Raw genomic sequence first — 22,630 nt, 5'->3', positions numbered from 1 at the left:
ATCTTGTTAACACTCTAGAGGCCACATTTATAGTCCGATCTTCATAAAACTCGGTCAGAAGATTCATCCCAATAATATCTTGGACGAGTTCAAAAACGATGCTGGTTGGTTGAAAAACATGGCCACTACCGGGGCGGGGCTATTTTCCTTATATGGCTATAGTGACACCTTGTTAACACTCTAGAGACCACATTTATTGTCCAATCTTCATGAAATTTGGTCAGGAGATTGGTCTCAATGATATATTGGATGAGTTCGAAAATAATGACGTTTGCTTGAAAAAAATGGCTGCCAAGGGGCGGGGCATTTTTCCTTATATGGCTATTGTAAAATCTTGTTAACACTCTACAGGCCACATTTACTGTCCGATCTTCATGAAACATGGTCAGAAGATTCATCCCGATAATATCTTGGATGAGTTCACAAATGATGCCGGTTGGTTGAAAAACATGGCTGCCAGGGGGCGGGGCATTTTTCCTTATATGGCTATAGTAAAACCTTGTTAACACTCTAGAGGCCACATTTATTTTCCGATCTTCGTGAAACTTGGTCAGAAGATTTGTCCCAATAATATCTTGTTATCTCAGGTGAGCGACTTTGGGCCTTTCAGGCCCTCTTGTTTGGGGATAATAATAAGTATATTATATTTATGGCTTTGTTGAACTATGTGTCCCTCCAATTTTCTGTTCCTAATATTTTCTCAGCTGATATGAAAGATTCTTTACCAGTGGAGATGCCCGCTTAAGCAGGAAGTGAAGCTTCAATCATTTTTAGCTGGACTATTGTAAACAGTCGATTGGTGAATAGCGGATTTTAGTGAGTAACGGATAGGTTAAACCTTTTTATGTCCCCCACTATAGTATATAGTGGGGGACATATTGTTTTTGCCCTGTCTGTCTGTTGGTCTGTTGGTCTGTATGTCTGTTTGCGCCAACTTTAACATTTTGCAGTAAATTTTGCTATATTGAAGATAGCAACTTCATATTTGGCATGCATGTGTATCTCATGAAGCTGCACATTTTGAGTGGTGAAAGGTCAAGGTCAAGGTCATCCTTCAAGGTCAGAGGTCAAATATATGTGGCCAAAATTGCTCATTTTATGAATACTTTTGCAATATTGAAGATAGCAACTTGATATTTGGCATGCATGTGTATCTCATGGAGCTGCACATTTTGAGTGGTGAAAGGTTAAGGTCAAGGTCATCCTTCAAGGTCAGAGATAAATTATATGTGGCCAAAATCGCTCATTTTATGAATACTTTTGCAATATTGAAAGAAAGCAACTTGATATTTGGCATGCATGTGCATCTCATGGAGCTGCTCATTTTGAGTGGTGAAAGGTCAAGGTCAATGTCATCCTTCAAGGTCAGAGGTCAAATATATGTGGCCCAAATCGCTTATTTTATGAATACTTTTGCAATATTGAAGATAGCAACTTGATATTTGGCATGCATGTGTATCTCATGGAGCTGCACATTTTGAGTGTTGAAAGGTCAAGGTCAAGGTCATCCTTCACAAGGTCAAGGTCATCCTACAATGTCAAACATCATATAGGGGGACATTGTGTTTCACAAACACATCTTGTTTGCAAAATACTTTTATTTATGTTTAGATTTATAGTTTTCTATGAATTGAATACAAAAAGCCTATCATTGTTAAGTCGATTCATGTTTTTGTTGACGTGTGTCAATGTTTACAACAGTTTCTTTTTTTGAAAGCAAAACAAGGTAACGTTATGTACGCACCGTTTTTGTGACGATAGGAAAAGTGCAGATGAATGGTTTCTTGAATTTTGCAGATTTTGTTTGGTAAACATAATATTCATTGATGTAATATTTTAGTATTATGTGTCCTTTACAAAAGTAAGAATGCTCAGAAACCAAATTGATGTGTACCATATAAAATAAGCATAAAAGCTGCAACTCGGGATTTAGTGAATAACGGACATGTGGTGACCCATATTCAGGAATGTGGGGATTGTCTCAAAATAAATATAAACTCAGTTGAAGTTGTCCAATACACATGTGGTTAGCGTGTGGCTATAATATTAATTAGTGAAAACATCATTTTTAATGAAAAATAATCAAATTATAACGAAAAATTGATTTCTCTGAAAACATATTTTTCATTATCAAATCTATATATATAACAAGGTATTCAACTCAAAATGACCCGAATATAGGGTTCATCGCTTTGAACAGCCATTACTTCATCAATTGTGCAGCGATTTCCATGAACTTGGTCTTATTAAACGCAGAAATAAATTTCCTGTCTGGAAATGTACATACATTGCAATTGTTTTTACAAATGCTGTGTCAAATTTCAAGAAATAACACGATACGCGTTTAGTACGATGAAGACCTAAGTGATCCGGTAATGGCTGAATCAGTGTACCCAGGGCTCAACAATCGGGTTGTCCGATTGCCCCTGGCAAGTAAATGTTGGGTCCGGGCAAGTTATTTTATAATCTAGTTGTCCGCCCGGGCAAGTGCAAAAAAGAACAAAGAAAAACGTGTGTTTCTGTGGTTAAATAGTACAAACAATCACAAACGATTTGCCTAATGCACGAATGTACCTCTGCGATTGTTGTTTGCGGAAGTTCGAACTAACTAAGCATGGTGCGCTTGCATTTCCAAACTTATTTTTAGAAACACCATAAATGGCTTGGGATTCCAAACATCGGCTTTCAAATGCTATTGTGTTTATCTTTTTCATTACTATTCAGTTACAAATAACATCGTTGGTTTTTTAAGTCACTAAGAAATCGACTATAATTATTACTATATAAAAACAACAACAAATAGCTTCGGTACATACATATTTTATATTTTGCGACATACATTTTCAACAATCTTTTACTTTACGTCAATTGACATTTTTGTTACAGTTCACATGTTCAATGTTGTTTACAGAACTGTTAGCAGACGAGAAATGTCTAGTTTATTTAGCTTCGGCTTACAAGTAACTTTAAGTCTGCAAAATCCAATCAAAAATGCACAGAAAAATCATCCGAAGTGCCAAAAAGTGCGAATTGAAACGAAAACGCAACTTTTTACCATAATGGAAAAGTGAGTTTGAATGGTTGAGATATGATGAATCGTTAGGAGCAATGTTTAATAATCAAATATTGGCACAAATCTACATTTAGACTTTAATTATACTTTAATTACTGTATAAATTTTGTTAAATGTGCAAAAATAAAAAAAGGTTTTGTGGTGTATCATTTTGATCTTTATTTGAACATATGAGGTTTACAGTTAATGGTTTACAGTTAATGTGATATTTCATGTTTGGGAAAGTGGCTTTATGTTCAGGGCAAGTAGATTTTCTAAGTACTTGCCCGGCAGGGCAAGTTGGTTTTTATGTTAATGTTGAGCCCTGTGTACCATGAAATTCGTGCTGTAAACAGTTAATATTTTTTTGGAAATTTAAAACCACTGGCATGTTTAAATAGGAAAGACATGTGTCTATCTAGGTTTAATGGTTTAATTACTGAATGCATGGTGTTTACGTTGAAATGAGACTCAAAGTCATTAGCTATCCGTTATACACCAATTGACTGTATGAAATATATATAGTGGAGCTATCCTACTTACTCACCCCGGCGTCGGCATGAGCGTGCAAATGTTAAAGTTTGCGTACCACCCCAAATATTTCCTATGTCCCTTGACATATTGCTTTCATATTTTGCATACTTCTTTACCAACATGACCCCAACCTATAAACAAGAGCAGACAACTGTATCAAGCATTTTGTAAGAATTATGGCCCTTTTTCCACTTAGAATATGAATAGTATTGATAACTCTATGTTAAAGTTTGCGTACCACCCCAAATATTTCCTATGTCCTTTGACATATTGCTTTCATATTTTGCATACTTCTTTACCAACATGACCCCAATCTATAAACAAGAGCAGACAACTGTATCGAGCATTTTGACAGAATTATGGCCCCTTTTATACTTAGATAATTGAACATTTGGTTAAGTTTTGTGTTTTGGTCCATTTTACTCCTCAAGTATCATAGCTATTGCTTTTGAGACTTGGAAAACTCGCTAACTATCATAAGGGGACTGTACAGGGCAAGTGCATAACTCTGGTTGGCTTTTAAACGGAATAATGGCCCTTTTTTGTCTTTGTAACTTTGAATATTTTGTTAAATTTTGTGTTTAGATCCACTTTACTTCTAAAGAATCAATGCTATAGCTTTCAAACTTCAAATACTTTCTTACTATCATGATGTTACTGTACCTGGCAAGTTGAATTTGACCTTGACCTTTGAATGACCTTGACTCTCAAGGTCAAATTAATAAATTTTGCTTAAATTGCCATAACTTCTTTATTTATGATCACATTTGATTCATACTTTGACAAAACAACACTTACCTGACATACACAATGGATTCCACCCCAGAATCCCCCCCCCCCCCCGAACAAAAATAATATATATTTTTTTTTTTAAATATCATCTTTTAAATGACCACACACCCACATTATACCCACCCCCTCTCCATGATGGCTTACATTATACTGTCAAGCACTCGAAAAGTCGAGCGCGCTGTCCTCTGACAGCTCTTGTTTTTTTTGTTATTCGACTCTGATGACATCTGAGAAAGCATGAAGTGTATAGTTCCTGTCCCGTTAAGTTCTTAGCTGGCATAAATTCAAACTTTCTGGAAGCCTCCCAAGAGAAGGCATTTACTGAACCAGAATACTTCAATGATTGTCTCAGCATTATTGCAATTAAAGTTTCTGAAATAATTGTTAAGTGCACATTTCTTGTCTGGTCTGTTTCTTGGTATCTACTGCTCAGGATCCGATTAAACTGCATCAGAAGCCTCATTGCAACAGAGATGTAGAATGGACATTGATGGTCATTCAGCTTAATTGAATTTTGTGTGCACTTATTTAGTTGATGTGGCGAGATTTTGATGATTTTCATAGAAAGCTTCATTAGAAGAGGTATGCACTGAACCAGGATGTTCTGTTTCACATTTCCCTGTGACTAGTTGCAAGAAGAATGTTAATGCATAATTTCAATATAAAATTAAAGAAGTGTACTTCCAGAATATGATATTCTTTTAAATTATTGAGTCCAGCTCTTTAAAAACAGGTTTAATGCATAATGTGTCTTCCCAGATTAGCCTGTGCAGTCCGTGAAGTAAGTGAAGAGACTTCCTTCACATTAAAAAATTCCATAAAAGCAGAAAATGTCCCTGATAAGCCTGTAAAGATTGGCTGGCTAATCTGAGATAAGCCTGTACAGATTGGCTGGCTAATCTGAGATAAGCCTGTACAGATTGGCTGGATAATCTGAGATAAGCCTGTACAGATTGGCTGGCTAATCTGAGATAAGCCTGTACAGATTGGCTGGCTAATCTGAGATAAGCCTGTACAGATTGGCTGGCTAATCTGAGATAAGCCTGTACTGATTGGCTGGCTAATCTGAGATAAGCCTGTACAGATTGGCTGGCTAATCTGAGATAAGCCTGTACAGATTGGCTGGCTAATCTGAGATAAGCCTGTACAGATTGGCTGGCTAATCTGAGATAAGCCTGTACAGATTGGCTGGCTAATCTGAGATAAGCCTGTACAGATTGGCTGGCTAATCTGAGATAAGCCTGTACTGATTGGCTGGCTAATCTGAGATAAGCCTGTACAGATTGGCTGGCTAATCTGAGATAAGCCTGTACAGATTGGCTGGCTAATCTGAGATAAGCCTGTACAGATTGGCTGGCTAATCTGAGATAAGCCTGTACAGATTGGCTGGCTAATCTGAGATAAGCCTGTACAGATTGGCTGGCTAATCTGAGATAAGCCTGTACAGATTGGCTGGCTAATCTGAGATAAGCCTGTACAGATTGGCTGGCTAATCTGAGATAAGCCTGTACAGATTGGCTGGCTAATCTGAGATAAGCCTGTACAGATTGGCTGGCTAATCTGAGATAAGCCTGTACAGATTGGCTGGCTAATCTGAGATAAGCCTGTACAGATTGGCTGGCTAATCTGAGATAAGCCTGTACAGATTGGCTGGCTAATCTGAGATAAGCCTGTACTGATTGGCTGGCTAATCTGAGATAAGCCTGTACAGATTGGCTGGCTAATCTGAGATAAGCCTGTACAGATTGGCTGGCTAATCTGAGATAAGCCTGTACAGATTGGCTGGCTAATCTGAGATAAGCCTGTACAGATTGGCTGGCTAATCTGAGATAAGCCTGTACAGATTGGCTGGCTAATCTGAGATAAGCCTGTATTGATTGGCTGGCTAATCTGAGATAAGCCTGTACAGATTGGCTGGCTAATCTGAGATAAGCCTGTACAGATTGGCTGGCTAATCTGAGATAAGCCTGTACTGATTGGCTGGCTAATCTGAGATAAGCCTGTACTGATTGGCTGGCTAATCTGAGATAAGCCTGTACAGATTGGCTGGCTAATCTGAGATAAGCCTGTACAGATTGGCTGGCTAATCTGAGATAAGCCTGTACTGATTGGCTGGCTAATCTGAGATAAGCCTGTACTGATTGGCTGGCTAATCTGAGATAAGCCTGTACAGATTGGCTGGCTAATCTGAGATAAGCCTGTACAGATTGGCTGGCTAATCTGAGATAAGCCTGTACTGATTGGCTGGCTAATCTGAGATAAGCCTGTACTGATTGGCTGGCTAATCTGAGATAAGCCTGTACAGATTGGCTGGCTAATCTGAGATAAGCCTGTACAGATTGGCTGGCTAATCTGAGATAAGCCTGTACTGATTGGCTGGCTAATCTGAGATAAGCCTGTACAGATTGGCTGGCTAATCTGAGATAAGCCTGTACTGATTGGCTGGCTAATCTGAGATAAGCCTGTACAGATTGGCTGGCTAATCTTAGATAAGCCTGTACTGATTGGCTGGCTAATCTGAGATAAGCCTGTACTGATTGGCTGGCTAATCTGAGATAAGCCTGTACAGATTGGCTGGCTAATCTGATATAAGCCTGTACAGATTGGCTGGCTAATCTGAGATAAGCCTGTACTGATTGGCTGGCTAATCTGAGATAAGCCTGTACTGATTGGCTGGCTAATCTGAGATAAGCCTGTACAGATTGGCTGGCTAATCTGAGATAAGCCTGTACAGATTGGCTGGCTAATCTGAGATAAGCCTGTACTGATTGGCTGGCTAATCTGAGATAAGCCTGTACTGATTGGCTGGCTAATCTGAGATAAGCCTGTACAGATTGGCTGGCTAATCTGAGATAAGCCTGTACAGATTGGCTGGCTAATCTGAGATAAGCCTGTACTGATTGGCTGGCTAATCTGAGATAAGCCTGTACTGATTGGCTGGCTAATCTGAGATAAGCCTGTACTGATTGGCTGGCTAATCTGAGATAAGCCTGTACTGATTGGCTGGCTAATCTGAGATAAGCCTGTACTGATTGGCTGGCTAATCTGAGATAAGCCTGTACAGATTGGCTGGCTAATCTGAGATAAGCCTGTATTGATTGGCTGGCTAATCTGAGATAAGCCTGTACAGATTGGCTGGCTAATCTGAGATAAGCCTGTACTGATTGGCTGGCTAATCTGAGATAAGCCTGTACTGATTGGCTGGCTAATCTGAGATAAGCCTGTACAGATTGGCTGGCTAATCTGAGATAAGCCTGTACAGATTGGCTGGCTAATCTGAGATAAGCCTGTACTGATTGGCTGGCTAATCTGAGATAAGCCTGTACAGATTGGCTGGCTAATCTGAGATAAGCCTGTACTGATTGGCTGGCTAATCTGAGATAAGCCTGTACTGATTGGCTGGCTAATCTGAGATAAGCCTGTACTGATTGGCTGGCTAATCTGAGATAAGCCTGTACAGATTGGCTGGCTAATCTGAGATAAGCCTGTACAGATTGGCTGGCTAATCTGAGATAAGCCTGTACTGATTGGCTGGCTAATCTGAGATAAGCCTGTACAGATTGGCTGGCTAATCTGAGATAAGCCTGTACTGATTGGCTGGCTAATCTGAGATGACACTTCTGCACATGCACTAAGCGGGGATTCCCCAGAGCAGCTAGGCTCAGTTGCATTCCCATCACTTCACAACGCAGATTTTGAAGCAATCATCATCTTTCTTACTTTTGTTTCATTTGACACATTCCATTTATACTTAAGCCCATCATTTTTTTCATAATAATTTAGTATAAACAAAGAAAAATGTTCTTAAACGTAAAGTTAATTCTTATTTTACTAAAATAAAAATGATTTATATGAATTTAAGCAATGTTGCATTTGATTAAAACATGTACATGTGTGTTGGTTGTAAACATTAAGCTTTGTCTACATTTATTTACCATATTGTGTTTAACATCATTTGCATCTCCTACATTTTACAAAATTATCATGGCAATGTACATTAATTCATTAATTTATGAAATTATCAAACTTAGAAAATAGCCATGGATGTGTTAAAAATGTTAGTGGTAAAATCTGTAAATTAACCCATTTATGCCTAGCGTCCTGAAAAAAGGACATTGCAAACAGCGTAGACCCAGATGAGACGCCACATAATGCGGCGTCTCATCTGGGTCTGCGCTGTTTGCTTAAATGAATTTCTTTATGAAATATTCTAAATATAGACATAAATATACTTGACACCCCTAATTTTGGAAATAAATTGATCTAATTTAGAAGGATAGGAGAGTCCACTGGGCATAAATGGGTTAAAAAAGATGGAGATTAGAGGTCAGAATCTGTTCTTAACTCTCCATTCAGACAAAGCAGTGCAGTGGTATTTTAAGGCACATTTTTATCAAAGCTCTAGTTAACATTGATGTAAGTGTATGGTGCCTGATATCAAAGCTCTAGTTAACATTGATGTAAGTGTATGGTGCCTGATATCAAAGCTCTAGTTAACATTGATGTAAGTGTATGATGCCTGATATCAAAGCTCTAGTTAACATTGATGTAAGTGTATGGTGCCTGATATCAAAGCAGATAGAAATTCAAAAGCATTTTAAAGGCAGGGCAGTCTCCTTATGTCAAACTTCATAACAATCTTATCAGGCGCTCCTGAGTTGCAACATTAATGCAATTTTTGGAATCCAATGTCAAATTAACCAAATGCAAATGTGTTTAAAAGTAGAAATTAGAAAATCAGAAACAATTTGTGGTGGGCTAAGTGTCTAAATGATTTTTACTATACTATAACCCTTCGCCAGTCAGATACCCACTCTGACAAGTTTGTAGTCCATGAGAAAATCAAATTAAATTTAAGACCTTTCTTATTAGTTTTCAAGGCTTCGTTTCATCTCTTAAGTACTGATAAGCAGTGAACAGCATAACACCTGAACAGTTCTGGTTTTATGCTGGTTGCATATAGCCATTTTTGCATTGCTTCTTAGCTGAACAGGGATAACTGGGTACTTCTGTTGCAGGTGAACTCCAACTTCATCACCTTGGCAACACAGAAGGAGCTGGTGGAGCTGGACATTAACCAGGTGCTCAACCCGCCTGTCTGGTTGGACATCGAGAATGAGATGGATATAGAGGCCTTCAACAAGTATGTGCAGAGTTTCGGCTCTTGAGTAGAGAATTGCAGTCAGAGTATTGGTCCTTGAGAAAAATGTTGACAATCAGTGTTGTTGCCCTTGATTAGATGTGGACAGGTAGAGTTGTTGCCCTTGAGTAGATGTGGACAGTCAGGGTTGTTGCCCTTAAGTAGATGCTTGCAGTCAGGGTTGTTGCCTTTAAGTAGATGTTGACAGTCAGAGTTGTTGCCCTTGAGTAGATGTGGACAGTCAGGGTTGTTGCCCTTAAGTAGTGGACAGTTTATTGTCCTTGAGTAGATGTTGACAGTCATGGTTGTTGACTTTGAGTAGATGTTGCAAGTCAGGGTGGTTGACCTTGAGAAGATGTTGACAGTCTATTTTGACCTTTAGTATATAATGACAGCCAGGGTTGTTGACCTTTAGTGGATGTTGACAGTCAGGGTTGTTGACCTTGAGTAGATGATGAGAGTCTGGGTTCTTGACCTTGATTAGATGTTTCTAGTCAGGGTTGTTTACCTTGAGTAGATGTTGACAGTCTGGTTTGTTGATTTTGTGTATATGTTGACAGTCAGGGTTGTTGACCTTGAGTAGATGTTGACAGTCAGGGTTGTTGACCTTGAGTAAATGTTGACAGTCTGGGTTTTTGACCTTTAGTGGATGTTGCCAGTCAGGGTTGTTGACCTTGAGTAGATGTTGACATTCAGATTTATTGACCTTGTTGACAGTCAGAGTTGTTTATCTTGAGTAGCGGGGTGTGTTACCTCCTTGATTATATGTTGAATAGCTGAGTAATTGCCCTTGAGTAGCTGTTGAAAATCAGAGTAAATGTATTTGAGAAATTGTAGAGCTATCATAGTTGAATATATGCTGAAACAGAGTTTTTTATGCTCCCCCAAAATTAATTTGGGGGGGGGGGCATATAGTCGCCGCTTCGTCTGTCCGTGTGTGCGTCTGTCTGTCTGTCTCTCCGTGCACAATTTTTGTCCGGGCTATTTCTCAGCAACTTATGACCAGAATTCAATTAAACTTTATGGGAAGCTACACTAATAAGAGGAGATGTGCATATTATCAGCCGGTTCTGGTAGGATGATTTTTCACAGAGTTATGGCCCTTTGAAATTTTCCATTAACTGTACATATAGTGCAATTCTTGTCGGGGCTATTTCTCAGCAACTAATGACCGGAATTCAATGAAACTTTATGGAAAGCTTCACTACCAAGAGGACATGTGCATATTATCAGCGGGTTCTGGTCGGATGATTTTTCACAGAGTTATGGCCCTTTGAAATTTTCTATAAAAAAAATATTGTCCCTCCAACTACTGTGCCCTCAAGACGTTTCCTTTTATCTGAATATATAGTGCAATATTGTGACCAAAAAAAACTTTGGGGGGCATCACCCGTCTCTGACGGTTACTTGTTTCTCTTAAGCAGATGTTTGGAAAAAGCAGAGTTATAACCCTCTTATAGATGTTGAAATAGATAGTTATAATCTTTGAATAAATATATATTTAAATTGCAAACATTTTTTTGAAAAGATTTTATTGTGTTAATATTGTTTAAAAAAAATATTGCCCTGAATAGTGTATTTTTGACAAGAAACAGGGGTATTTCCCTTAATTATACCCCCACAAACGAAGTTTAGGGTGGTATATAGGAGTGAGCTTGTCTGTCGTTAGTTCGGTCTGTCGGTCCGTATTAAGCGTCCGCTCTCTAATTCAAGTGGTTTTCATCAGATCTTCACCAAACTTGGTCAGATGTTGTATCTAGATGATGTCTAGTCAAGTTCGAATATGGGTCATGCCGGGTCGAAAACTAGGTCACGGGGTCACTGAGTGCGTTTTAAAATTTCAGCATGGTGTCCGCTCTCTAATTCAAGTAGTTTTCATCAACTTCATTACACTTGGTCAGAAGTTGTATCTAGATGATGTATAGGTAAAGTTCAAACATGGGCCATGCCGGGTCAAAAACTAGGTCATGGAGTCACTAAGTGCGTTTCAAACATTGAGCATGTTGTCCGCTGTTTTATGTAAAGACAACATGCAAAATATTCTGTGTCAATGCAGCATGTGGGGGTATTCGTAACATCTGTGACAAAGCTCTAGTTAAATATTAAAAGTGCGGCCAATTTTCATTCAATAAGCAATTGGTTGTTGAAGCTTATTGCTTTCAACATTTTATAGCATTGTGAGCCTAGATATTCAAACTTCTTCTGATTGTTTTGACCTATTTAGATTGTTATTGTAACATACTACTTTTAACTTGTAACAGAGCCTATTGCCCTTCAATAGGCATGGAAATGACATTTTTTGTTTTCATCTAACATGTCATAGTTATTTCCCTTGAAAAGATATTGAATTAATGGATCATTTTCAACTGATTACAGAAAGTTCACGCCACAAAACTATTCTATTCTTATTTTCAGCCCATCTCCAGCCAACCTTGCTGAAAACGTGGACTTCCTGGTGGTGCAGACCCCCTCCGACTCGTACCAACAGCAGAGTGGGAGCGGCACCAACACCCCACAGACCAATCATAGCTCTGGTGCCACCACTCCCAGCGTGCACCTGGCTCCCGGTCAGCTGGCTCAGACTGGGCGCGGAACAAGTGTGGTGAGTGGGGCAATTTCTTTTTTTCAAGGGTTTGATGGTCCCTTGTTGTTAAACTGATTTTTGCTTTTGTATTTCCAATGGAGCCTTGCTATGAGAAAAAGGGGCTTAATCCATGTACGTAAATAATTGTCCTGCATTAGCCTGTGCTGTTTGCACACGCTTATCAGGGACAACACTTTCCGCATATACTGGATATTTTTTCAAAAGACTTTCTTTTAACAAAACAAATATATAACAGCAAAATAAGTTGTGTCTGATTAGCCTGTGCAGTACTAATCTGGGACAGCACTCTACGCACATGCATTAAGCCTGTTTTTCCAGAACACAGTTCAATTCTAATTGTCCAAACATGTTTATCTTAGCTCTATCATGGGTGTGGTTTGATTTTTCCAAGAGGATGAGGGCATATAGATTTGATATTGTTCATATGTCAGTCCATCAGTTTGTTAGAATTGTTTGTAGCTTCTAACTAGCCGTCTAAAGTATTGCTGATACAGTGATGAAACTTTGTGAACAAGTCAACAGAAATTGTGCTATTTGTCACATTTATATAGTTTTTGACAAAAGTTGAATGTTTAGGCATTCTTTTCCTACAGCCAGGTATTTACTTTCTGCTGGGACATACTCGGGTCCACACATAATTCAACCTTAGGCATGGAAAGACGTCATAAACTTCGAAATACACACACATGGTTGTCTTCTGACAAATTTGATTAAATTCCTGTTTTTCCAAATTGGCATAACTTAGCTGTATAACTGACAATGTATGCTGCATTTTTCGAAGGATACAAGGTATATTTCAGAGCTTTGCTTTTCAGTCTCTCTGGTAGAATCAGGTGGTGTTTTTAAAGTCTCTATAACGCTCAAAATCAACGAAAATTTCGTAAAGTATTTCGTAAAATAAAGTTAACACCTAAACAATCAGTGTTTCTTATAGCAATAGCTTCAATTTCAACGCTAGATGTGGTATGATTACATAGATTTTCGTAGATACAAAATGCTCGTTTTTATTTATTTGTGACCACAATAAATTCAATGTTAATTTCCTGCGAATAAATCTATTGATACGACACACGAACACTAAAATGGTACCATGTTAAAACCATAGTAAAACGAGCATTTTGTATCCACAAACATCTATTTTACCAGACCACATCTGGCGTTGATATTTCGACAATGGCCATAAGGAACAATGATTTTTAATTGTTTAGCTTTATTTTACGAAATATTGTTCGAAATTTTCGTTGATTTTGAGTAGTAATGTTACTTTAATTAATGCTTCAAGTTTTATTCTGCATGGTCATGCTTGATGTTCTCTTTTTCAGACTTTTCTTAAACTGCACTGTTTTGTATTTCCTTGATTCAGGCTAATTAAAACCCAGGATTGTTCATGACAAACACATTATAGGAATCACACCATTTACCCAGTTATTTCTAAATGGATAAATAACAATATTTTGCCACTTCAGTTTTTTGGGGTGTTTGTAAGCAGTTTGTAAATAAAGAACCCTTTTGGAGTGCATCATTTAGAAAATATTATTTTATTAAACTAATATGTCTTGCCTGTTTCTCTGCTGCCTCTTTGGGGAATGCTTTCCTGTGGCTCAGGGTAAAGGGTTACACGTGCATGGGGTCTCAAACCCGCTTCACTCGTACCTTATTGTGGACCGCAGTTGGCGACTAGTGAAAACGGTAAAACAATTGGATGTTGTACCTCCATGCATGGTTTCTATTTAGTCCATCATTAGCTGTCTCTGTAAACAGGTTTTGCTTACCAATTAATTGACATTCCACTGGAAATTGACCTGATTCTGTTAACATGTTGATTTCACTGATTTGTCTTCTTTCCAGTAGAAATGAACCGGTCTCTGTAAATGTGTTTGTGTTGCTGTATTAATTTATGTTTCACTAGAAATTGACTTATTCAGAAAGTATTGCCAGTAATATCTTTATTTACTAATGTGCTAAATTTCGATTCACTATGGTTTATGTGTCATTAATTTTTATTAATTCCTTACTTTTTTACTTGTATACCCCCACAAACAAAGTTTGACACAGGGTTTACTGGAGTCAATCTGCCTGTTAGTGGGTTCAACATTACATGTAGTTTGTCTGTCTGTCTTCTTGTCTGTATAAAGTTTTTTTTAGCAATCTTTCTCGACATATGTCCACCAGTATATAGAGTCGATGCGGCTAATTCTGTACGGGCGTCTAATTTCGTATACTATTAATTTATTATTTATATCTTCTTAGTTTGGTTACACAACACTGAATTACGCCATATCGTTTATAGTCCTATTTTTGCTTGTTTAAATGTGCGCTTCGTGAAATTGATTGCCGATGACGTAAATGTCTAAATCCGATTGGCTGCATACGTATTTGGCGCGAAATTTTAAAATTCCCGCTTTCTCTTGCATCATCAGCAAGCGCTCAGAAACGACAACTCCAACGGTAATAAGATTATCTTTGTTGTTATGAATTGTGTGAAAGGTTGTGTGTTAAAAATAATTTTATGAATATTTTTTCTTTCTTTTTAAGCTCAATATATATGTTAAAATCGTATTATTGTTTTAGTAATAAGGAAAATAAAAGTGTACGAGATTACCGCATTAATTTTTACCAGTAAAAGTTATGTGCGGGTAATTTCGTACGCCTTTATACAAAAACAATATTGATTAAAAGGTCGATATAATTATGAAAATTTTTGGAATGAGAAAAGGTGTTTTAAATGTTTGTACAGAAAAGAAATGTTCTATATAGTTGTTGTTTATTTGTTTACAGACATGAGTTTCCAATTTAGGACAACACCACATGCGTTGATGTTTAGATCAATTGGATTTGGGGCGACCGGCCTGAAAATACAAGTTCTTTTGTTCCAGTTGTTTTTGCGTGAAATGCAATATGAACATCATCTTATTTTTGATGTATTCACCAGACTGTCAACGCTATTGACAGAAAATGTGTATAATCAGCAGGTGATATGGAATGCATATTGCAGTCTTGATAGGGACAAACTTAGCATAGTGCATCTCGCATGGAACGTTGGTAGAGTTTTGCAAGACTGTGACTTGCTTGACTACGTTGACGAGATTAGAGCCAACACTCTTTAATAGAGCTTCCGTATTTTCAGTAAAATTATCAATAAATTTCCAATTATGAGTTTTGTTTGTTTCTGTCATTGACAGTCCACAATGCCCAAAAGGTATTCTCAAAAGGATATCCTCGAAGCTGTGGGTGCGGTAAGACAGGGAATGTCGTACCGGAAAGCTTCTAGCAAATTCGAGGTCCCAGTCATGACCATCCAAAACCGGATCAGCGGCAAGGTCGACAAATTGGCACAAGCTGGGCGACCCACAGTCATACCAGCCGAAGTTGAGATGTAGCTAGTTGAAACTAGTGACCTCAAAATCAATAGGGGTCATCTGCGAGTCATGATCAATGTACCTATGAAGTTTCATGATTCTAGGCATAAGCGTTATTGGGTTATCATCTGGAAACCATTTTACTATTTCGGGTCACTGTGACCTTGACCTTTGACCTAGTGACCTGAAAATCAATAGGGGTCATCTGCCAGTCATTATCAATCTACCAATGAAGTTTCATGATTCTAGGCATATGCGTTCTTGAGTTATCATCTGGAAACCATTTTACTATTTCGGGTCACCGTGACCTTGACCTTTGACCTAGTGACCTGAAAATCAATAGGGGTCATCTGCGAGTCCTGATCAATCTACCTATTAAGTTTCATGTTTCTAGGCATTAGCGTTCTTGAGTTATCATCCGGAAACCATTTTACTATTTCGGGTCACCGTGACCTTGACCTTTGACCTAGTGACCTCAAAATCAATAGGGGCATTCTGCGAGTCATGATCAATGTTCCTATGAAGTTTCATGATCCTAGGCCCAAGTGTTCTTGAGTTATCATCCCGAAACCACCTGGTGGACCGACCGACAGACCGACCGACATGAGCAAAGCAATATACCCCCTTTTCTTCGAAGGGGGGCATAAAAATAAAACGGGCAGCGAACATGGTGTGTAGCTATTTCTATGTACACTAGCTTGTTGAAACTGTTTCTGTCATTCATGCGTCATGTTCAATATACATTATGTTTTTAAGAGTTTAAATAATAATCAATGAAGATTTTTGAAATTAACATTTCCAACGTCCTGTTGCGCTTATTGGGCTTTGTTAAAACCAAACATACGCAACGCAAAATGTGGTCTCGATTCCAAGAAGCGAACATTAAAGCACTGTGCCTATTACAGTAGCAAATTTTTTCCAACGATAAAGCGGATATAATTTATAAACCATTTGCATTTATTAATTGTTCTTTACTCCGTTACTTATATTATAAAAACTCTGTATTGATTGTTGGTTGACAATGCAAATCTTATTTTGTTTCACAGCACCCACATGTATTAACAAATTAAATTTAGAAATGGCGTTCCTGGAAGGGATTGGATGGCGGGTCTTTTTAAGAGGCACCCAGACGAAAGCCTAAGGACACCATAGTGTTTATCGACGTGCAGAGCAAAGATGTTAAATGAAACTGTCACAAACAATTATTTTAACGATCTTGATAGGCTGCTCGAGTCTCTTTGTTTACAGGTCAAGCCTGTTAACATCTGGAACATAAATGAAACCAGCGTTTCACTGCTGCACAAGCCGGCTAGGGTGCTTGGGCCGTCCAGTGCGAAAAATATTTCCGGAAGGGTTGGGAATAACCGGGAAAATGTCTCTGTCCTGGCCTGTGTAAACGCTGCTGGTGGCGAGATCCCCCCTCTGGTTATTGTTAAGGGCAAAACTTACAAAAGTTTGCTATCTTACAATACTGAGGCTGGAGTTTCCCGCAGCGTTTACACATTCCAGGAACGAGCTTGGATGGAGGATGCGTTGGGTGAGATCTGGTTTTGGGGCCATTTTGACATAACGGTTAATTTAATACAATGTTTGTGTCTAACATTATAGACTGTACCATATTTAACTTATGGTAATACAAGGTGTCTTAAATTTACTAAGTGTTTCTTTACAATCTTATACATTGTCATTGATTAACATTGCAGTTATTAACAGATACAGAGTCTTCGGTGTCACTCTCTAGCACAACAAACAAATTAACTAAAACAGCAACAACAAAAAATAAAACAAAACTTATAAATATAAAAATGAATTCGTTAAAATCTGTAATTGTCGCTTATGCATGCATTATGAATTAAATCTGAAATCATATCAAATTTCAAATACAAAAAAACAGATTTCAACATGATTTAACGTGATTTTATTTTAATTTTAAAGAAATTCAATTTCATATTGAGTTTCTAAAAATTAAAATAGTAATTATACCCAATTATAATTATAATCGATATTTCTATCACATACCAGTCGAGCTAGACCTTGGCATTCTTTCGTTTCCGTGTACGGAATTACCCACACCCTGTACGACATTAGACTCGTGTAGGTTAATGTACATGACAACACTTTCTGAAGTATCCAATCAAATCTAGCGATATAAAAAGAAAGCAAATATAGCCCAATGGTCCCCACGTCCACTCCAGTTTTCATTTCTCAGTAGAAAACAGCCGATAACCATCCATATTGATTCTTGTCCAAATGCGTACGGAATTAGCCGCATCGACTACTGGGGGACATATTGTTTTTGCCCTGTCTGTTGTTGTTTTTTTTGTATTTTTGTTTGTTTGCGTCAAACTTTAACATTTGCCATAACTTTTGCAATATTGAAGATAGCAACTTCATATTTGGCATGCATGTGTACCTCATCGAGCTGCACATTTTAAGTGGTGAAAAGTCAAGGTCAATGTCATCCTTCAAGGTCAAATATATGGGTCAAAATCACTCATTTAATTTACACTTTTGCAATATTGAACATAACAACTGGGCAACTTGCTATTTGGCATGCATGTGTACCTCAGGGAGCTGCACATTTTAAGTGGTGAAAAGTCATGGTCATCCTTCAATGTCAATGGTCAAATATATGGGTCAAAATCGCTCATTTTATGTACACTTTTGCAATATTGAGCATAGCAACTTGGCAACTTGCTATTTGGCATGCTTGTGTATCTCACGGAGCTGCACATTTGAGTGATGCAAGGACCAATTTCCAATGCCAGTAATCCTAAGTAAGCCAGGATACCTACTGGTTGGCATTGTCTTTCACAAACACATCTTGTTTAAGTTATTGATTTGAAACTTATAATGTGTCATGAAGTATGTGCATGACTTTTTTGTGCTAATTGATCAACACATTCTCGAGTTATATGCCCTTGATTTTAGCCGTTTTTATTGCATAAACATACAATGTTTAAAATTAGGGTAGCAAATTACTTGCACATTTCACAAGCTATCAAATTGAAACTTAAGATGTCTAATAACCATAAAGTGTTTATGTGGCAGACACTTTTCATGCCTAGTTATCCACACTTTCTTGAGTTATATGCTTCTTCTTAAAGTGTAGATGTGCATGCTACTTTCTTGTCCAGTGCTTGAGATGTAAATGATTGTTGTGCCCTTGATTTCGGCTATTTTTATGTCTGAAGCATGAAATGCTTTTAGTTTGTAGAGCAAACCATTTTTGTATCTGTTTTAGCTATTAAAGTCTTCACCAGAAAGTGTACATGTGAGAGACACAATTTTCACATGCAATTATTCATTTATTTATGTGTCCCTGAACTTAGCAATCGACATGGCTGCTAATTGCCTTTGAAAAAGCATTTATGGGATATATTAGTCGCGTTTATGACAAAGATCAAGTTAGCATTACCAACAAATGCAGTATTTTCTTGGTTTGTGTACAAAAAGAGACAAGAAAAATTGTGTACAACCTAAATTAACATTTCGATGCATTGGAAATTTTGACACGTCTATAAATGGTGCCTGTAACAGGAAAACAAATGGGCATTGCTCTGTGAAAAGGCTACTGCAAAGGCTTATCTGGGACAACACTTAACCCACCTGCATTATATCCCCTTTTCACAGAGCGTTGCTCAAGTACATATGGTACATTGACCAGTATTAGTTCTATCTCATGTGATGCAAGAAAATGGGCAAGCTATTTTTGTATGTTTTGTACTGACTACTATAGTGTGTTAGTTGTGCATCTAGGGAAAGATCTAAGAAATAGTTGGGTGCTGTGCCCTGCTTGTATTGGCTGCTTTTCCTGCTTCACCCTTAAATTGGTCATCAAAAATGAGTGAAGACATCTTCATATTATGTATATTTTAGCAAACATTCACTGGTAAATTAAAGGCCTGTGCTTTAAAGCCCAAACAGAGAATAATAAAATGCCACCAAACTGGTCATTCCACCCTGTCCTTTTTTGCAGCACCCTTTACCTCATAATTCTAAATCTTTCTCTAGCATCTGTGAAAACATCAGTTTATTTAGGAACAAGCATGAAACTATAGTAGCTGATATAGAAATGTTAAGCAAATACAACAGTTTACACTACAACTCACAATATTTGTATGTGAATATGTATGTGTGTCCTCTGAATGTTAGTTGTGTGTCACCTTAAATCATAATTGTCCCCTACCGGTAAAACCGGAGGGGACTTATGGTTTGCACTCCCTCTGTCTGTCAGTCTGTCTGTCAGTCCGTCACACTTTTCTGGATCCTGCGATAACTTTAAAAGTTCTTCATATTTTTTCATGAAACTTGAAACATGGATAGATGGCAATATGGAGATTATGCACGTCATTTCATTTTGTTCATACGTCAAAAATTCTGGTTGCTACGGCAACACATATTAAAAAAATATTTTTTTACTGACAATGGTGGAGTTTCACCGGTAGGGGCCCATATTGTTTGGCAATCTCTTGTTATATTTTAGTCCATTTTAAAATGTGATATATTCCTTTTAATGCAGATTGTTATCACTAATTCTTTACCTCGGGTCTATTTGTGTACCCATCTTTTCAATTGTTGTGTTAATAAACTTCTGCTCTCATAAAATGATGTTGTTTGAAATACTCGGAAAAAAAATCAGAAATCAATGTTTGTTTAAAAGTTAAATAAACTCAAAGGTTGTTTTATTAACATGCTGCTGTTCTAACATTTCTTTGTTTGTATATTGTCCGCTAATATTTTCCTTCAAATGTGTCTGTCACGTATATGTCTATCATAGATGAAATTCCAGGCGATAAATTCTTGTTCTTATCCACACCTTTCAGGGATTTTTTGTAGGGAAAGGGGAAGACGCTGGACGCTGGGTGAAAGGGGAAAATAGAGTGCAAAGGAGACATATTTGGGGAAAAAATAAAAACTGTTTTAATCAATGTCTATTACTCATCTACTCTGATTTCAGGCAGTTTTTTTTGGGTTGTGGGGGATGGGGCCTTTAGCCCTTATGTGGGGGAAATTTTACGCTTGATTTTCATTGGGGGAAAAATACTTACCCTCTCATTATAACATTTGTACATGTTTGCACTATATTCATTGCTTTTTTTCATAATTTAGTACGTTTGACAAGATTAAATTAAAATGGAATTGAGATATTATAATCATGAGACACATCTTTCAAAAATTTCACAAATGTTTACAATTTTTTTGTTTTTAGGGGGAATTTTTTGGACCGGAAAGGGGAAAAAACAGCCTAGTTTGGTGGGAGGGAGATGCCGATATTCGGCGTCTGTTATATATGGTAAAAAAAAACTGCCTTTAAACTGTACACTGACTATTAACATAAAATGAACAAAACTGGGATAACCAAATTGACAGTATTGGCAGCAGGGATCTGTTGAACATGTAGCATACATTTTGGACAGACTGTTTACATGTAACTTTAGTTTTTGTCTAACTGTGCACATGTGACTTAGTTTTGGGGGATTGTTCACATGCGACAAACTTTTGGGGGAACTGTTCAAATGTGACTAAGTTTTAGGGGAATTACTCACATGTCACTAAGTTTTGAGGAAACTGTTATAATGTTACATGTACATAGTTTTGTCAGAACTGTTAACACATGACTTAGTTTTGGGAGCACTTTGAAAATATGACTTAGTTTTGGGACAACTGTTCATGTGTCTCAGTTTCGGGGGAACTTTGCAAGTGTGACAAAGTTTTTGGAAATGAAATGTTCAAAGGTTGTGGGTATTTATGCCTCAATTTGCAGGTATTGCACAGACATCTCTGTGTATTTGCAGGTGTCTCGGCGACTGGTGGCGGGTGTTAGACGTATCAGTGCCCACCCAACGCTACCTCACTGTGAGTGCACCCTACTGATTTCAACCGTCAATACAGTGTTTCACATTAGCCACAGTCTGAGAAAACTAGGTTTAATGCATGTGCTTGAAATGTGCTTGAAGTTTTGTCCCAGATTAGCTTGTGCAGGCTTTTGGCTTAGAAGAGACTCTCTTTAAACAAAAAATACCATTAGAGGGAAAGTGTTGTCCCTGATGAGCATGTGTGGAATGCACAGGCAAATCTTTAACCTTTTCCCACTTAGAAGCGAAGTGAAAATGGCTATGTGCAAACAATATAAAACATGAACAGCTTGCGAGTAACTGGCAGTCTTTTCAGGTTTTATGCTGTTTGCTACTCATCAGTATTTTAGGGTTGGAAATGGAGCCTTTCAAACTTGAATATATTAAGAAAGGACTTGAATTTAATTTGATTTTCTAAAGGACTTCAAATGCTTCAAAGTGCATTTCTGAGTGGTAAAGGGTAAATGACACTTTTCATACATGTGTTAAGCCCAGTTTTCTCAGAACAAGGCTCAGATAGTTAAATATTGGTTAATGGTTACCATGGTTCGTCATTTTGTAACGCACATAGATTTCATGATCAATTGATTTTTCACTATCTGAAATAAGATTTAAGTATAAACTTGTTTTCAAATTTTAGCTTTGATAGCAAGTGATATGCCAATAAAAGATGGAAAATTTCATCCAAGCTTTGACAATGGTGTATTATGCCCCCGGTAGGGTGGCATATAGCAGTTGAACTGTCCATCCGTCAGTCTGTCTGTCCGTCCGAAAACTTTAATATTGGCAATAACTTTTGCATCTCATGGAGCTGCACATTTTGAGTGGTGAAAGGTCAAGGTCATCCTTCAAGGTCAAAGGTCAATAAAACAAATTCAAGGAAAGTAATGAGCTTTAAAGGGAGATAATTTCTGTTTATCATTTGGCAGGTACAGATAATTTTTACAAGGGAAGTAATATTTGTAATATATCCCTTTAAAAAATATTACTTCCCTTGTAAAAATTATCTGAACCTGCAAAATGATAAATTTTTAAAAATAATAAATCAAAGCGGCGCAGTAGGGGGCATAGTGTTTCTGACAAACACATCTCTTGTTTTCCCCTACCGGTTTCATAAATATGGCGAGTAACTACATTGCATCAAGTAATGGAGGTACCTAACTACCTTACTACATAATAATAAAGTACATTGCATCAAGGAATGGAGGTAGCTAACTACATCCCATCAAGTTATGAAGGTATCTAACTACATTGCATTAAATAATTAAGGCATCTAACTACATTTCAGTA

At 37.6% G+C, this 22,630-nt stretch overlaps 1 protein-coding gene across 9 annotated transcripts in view; it reads left to right on the top strand.

Annotated features, from left to right (window-relative positions):
* LOC127879098 (dmX-like protein 2) overlaps positions 1-22,630 on the top strand; it is a 163,999-nt gene that overhangs the window by 133,242 nt on the left and 8,127 nt on the right. For all 9 annotated transcript variants that reach the window (XM_052425729.1, XM_052425727.1, XM_052425724.1 and 6 more), the window contains 3 exons: positions 9,397-9,521; positions 11,934-12,120; positions 21,281-21,341. In XM_052425729.1, coding sequence (XP_052281689.1) covers positions 9,397-9,521; positions 11,934-12,120; positions 21,281-21,341 — 373 coding nt within the window. The remainder of the gene's footprint in view (positions 1-9,396; positions 9,522-11,933; positions 12,121-21,280; positions 21,342-22,630) is intronic.

The sequence above is a fragment of the Dreissena polymorpha genome, chromosome 4 (assembly GCF_020536995.1).
Source record: "Dreissena polymorpha isolate Duluth1 chromosome 4, UMN_Dpol_1.0, whole genome shotgun sequence".
Lineage (NCBI taxonomy): Eukaryota > Metazoa > Mollusca > Bivalvia > Myida > Dreissenidae > Dreissena > Dreissena polymorpha.
Note: the sequence above shows the minus strand (reverse complement) of the source record. Positions and strands in the feature narration are given on the sequence as shown.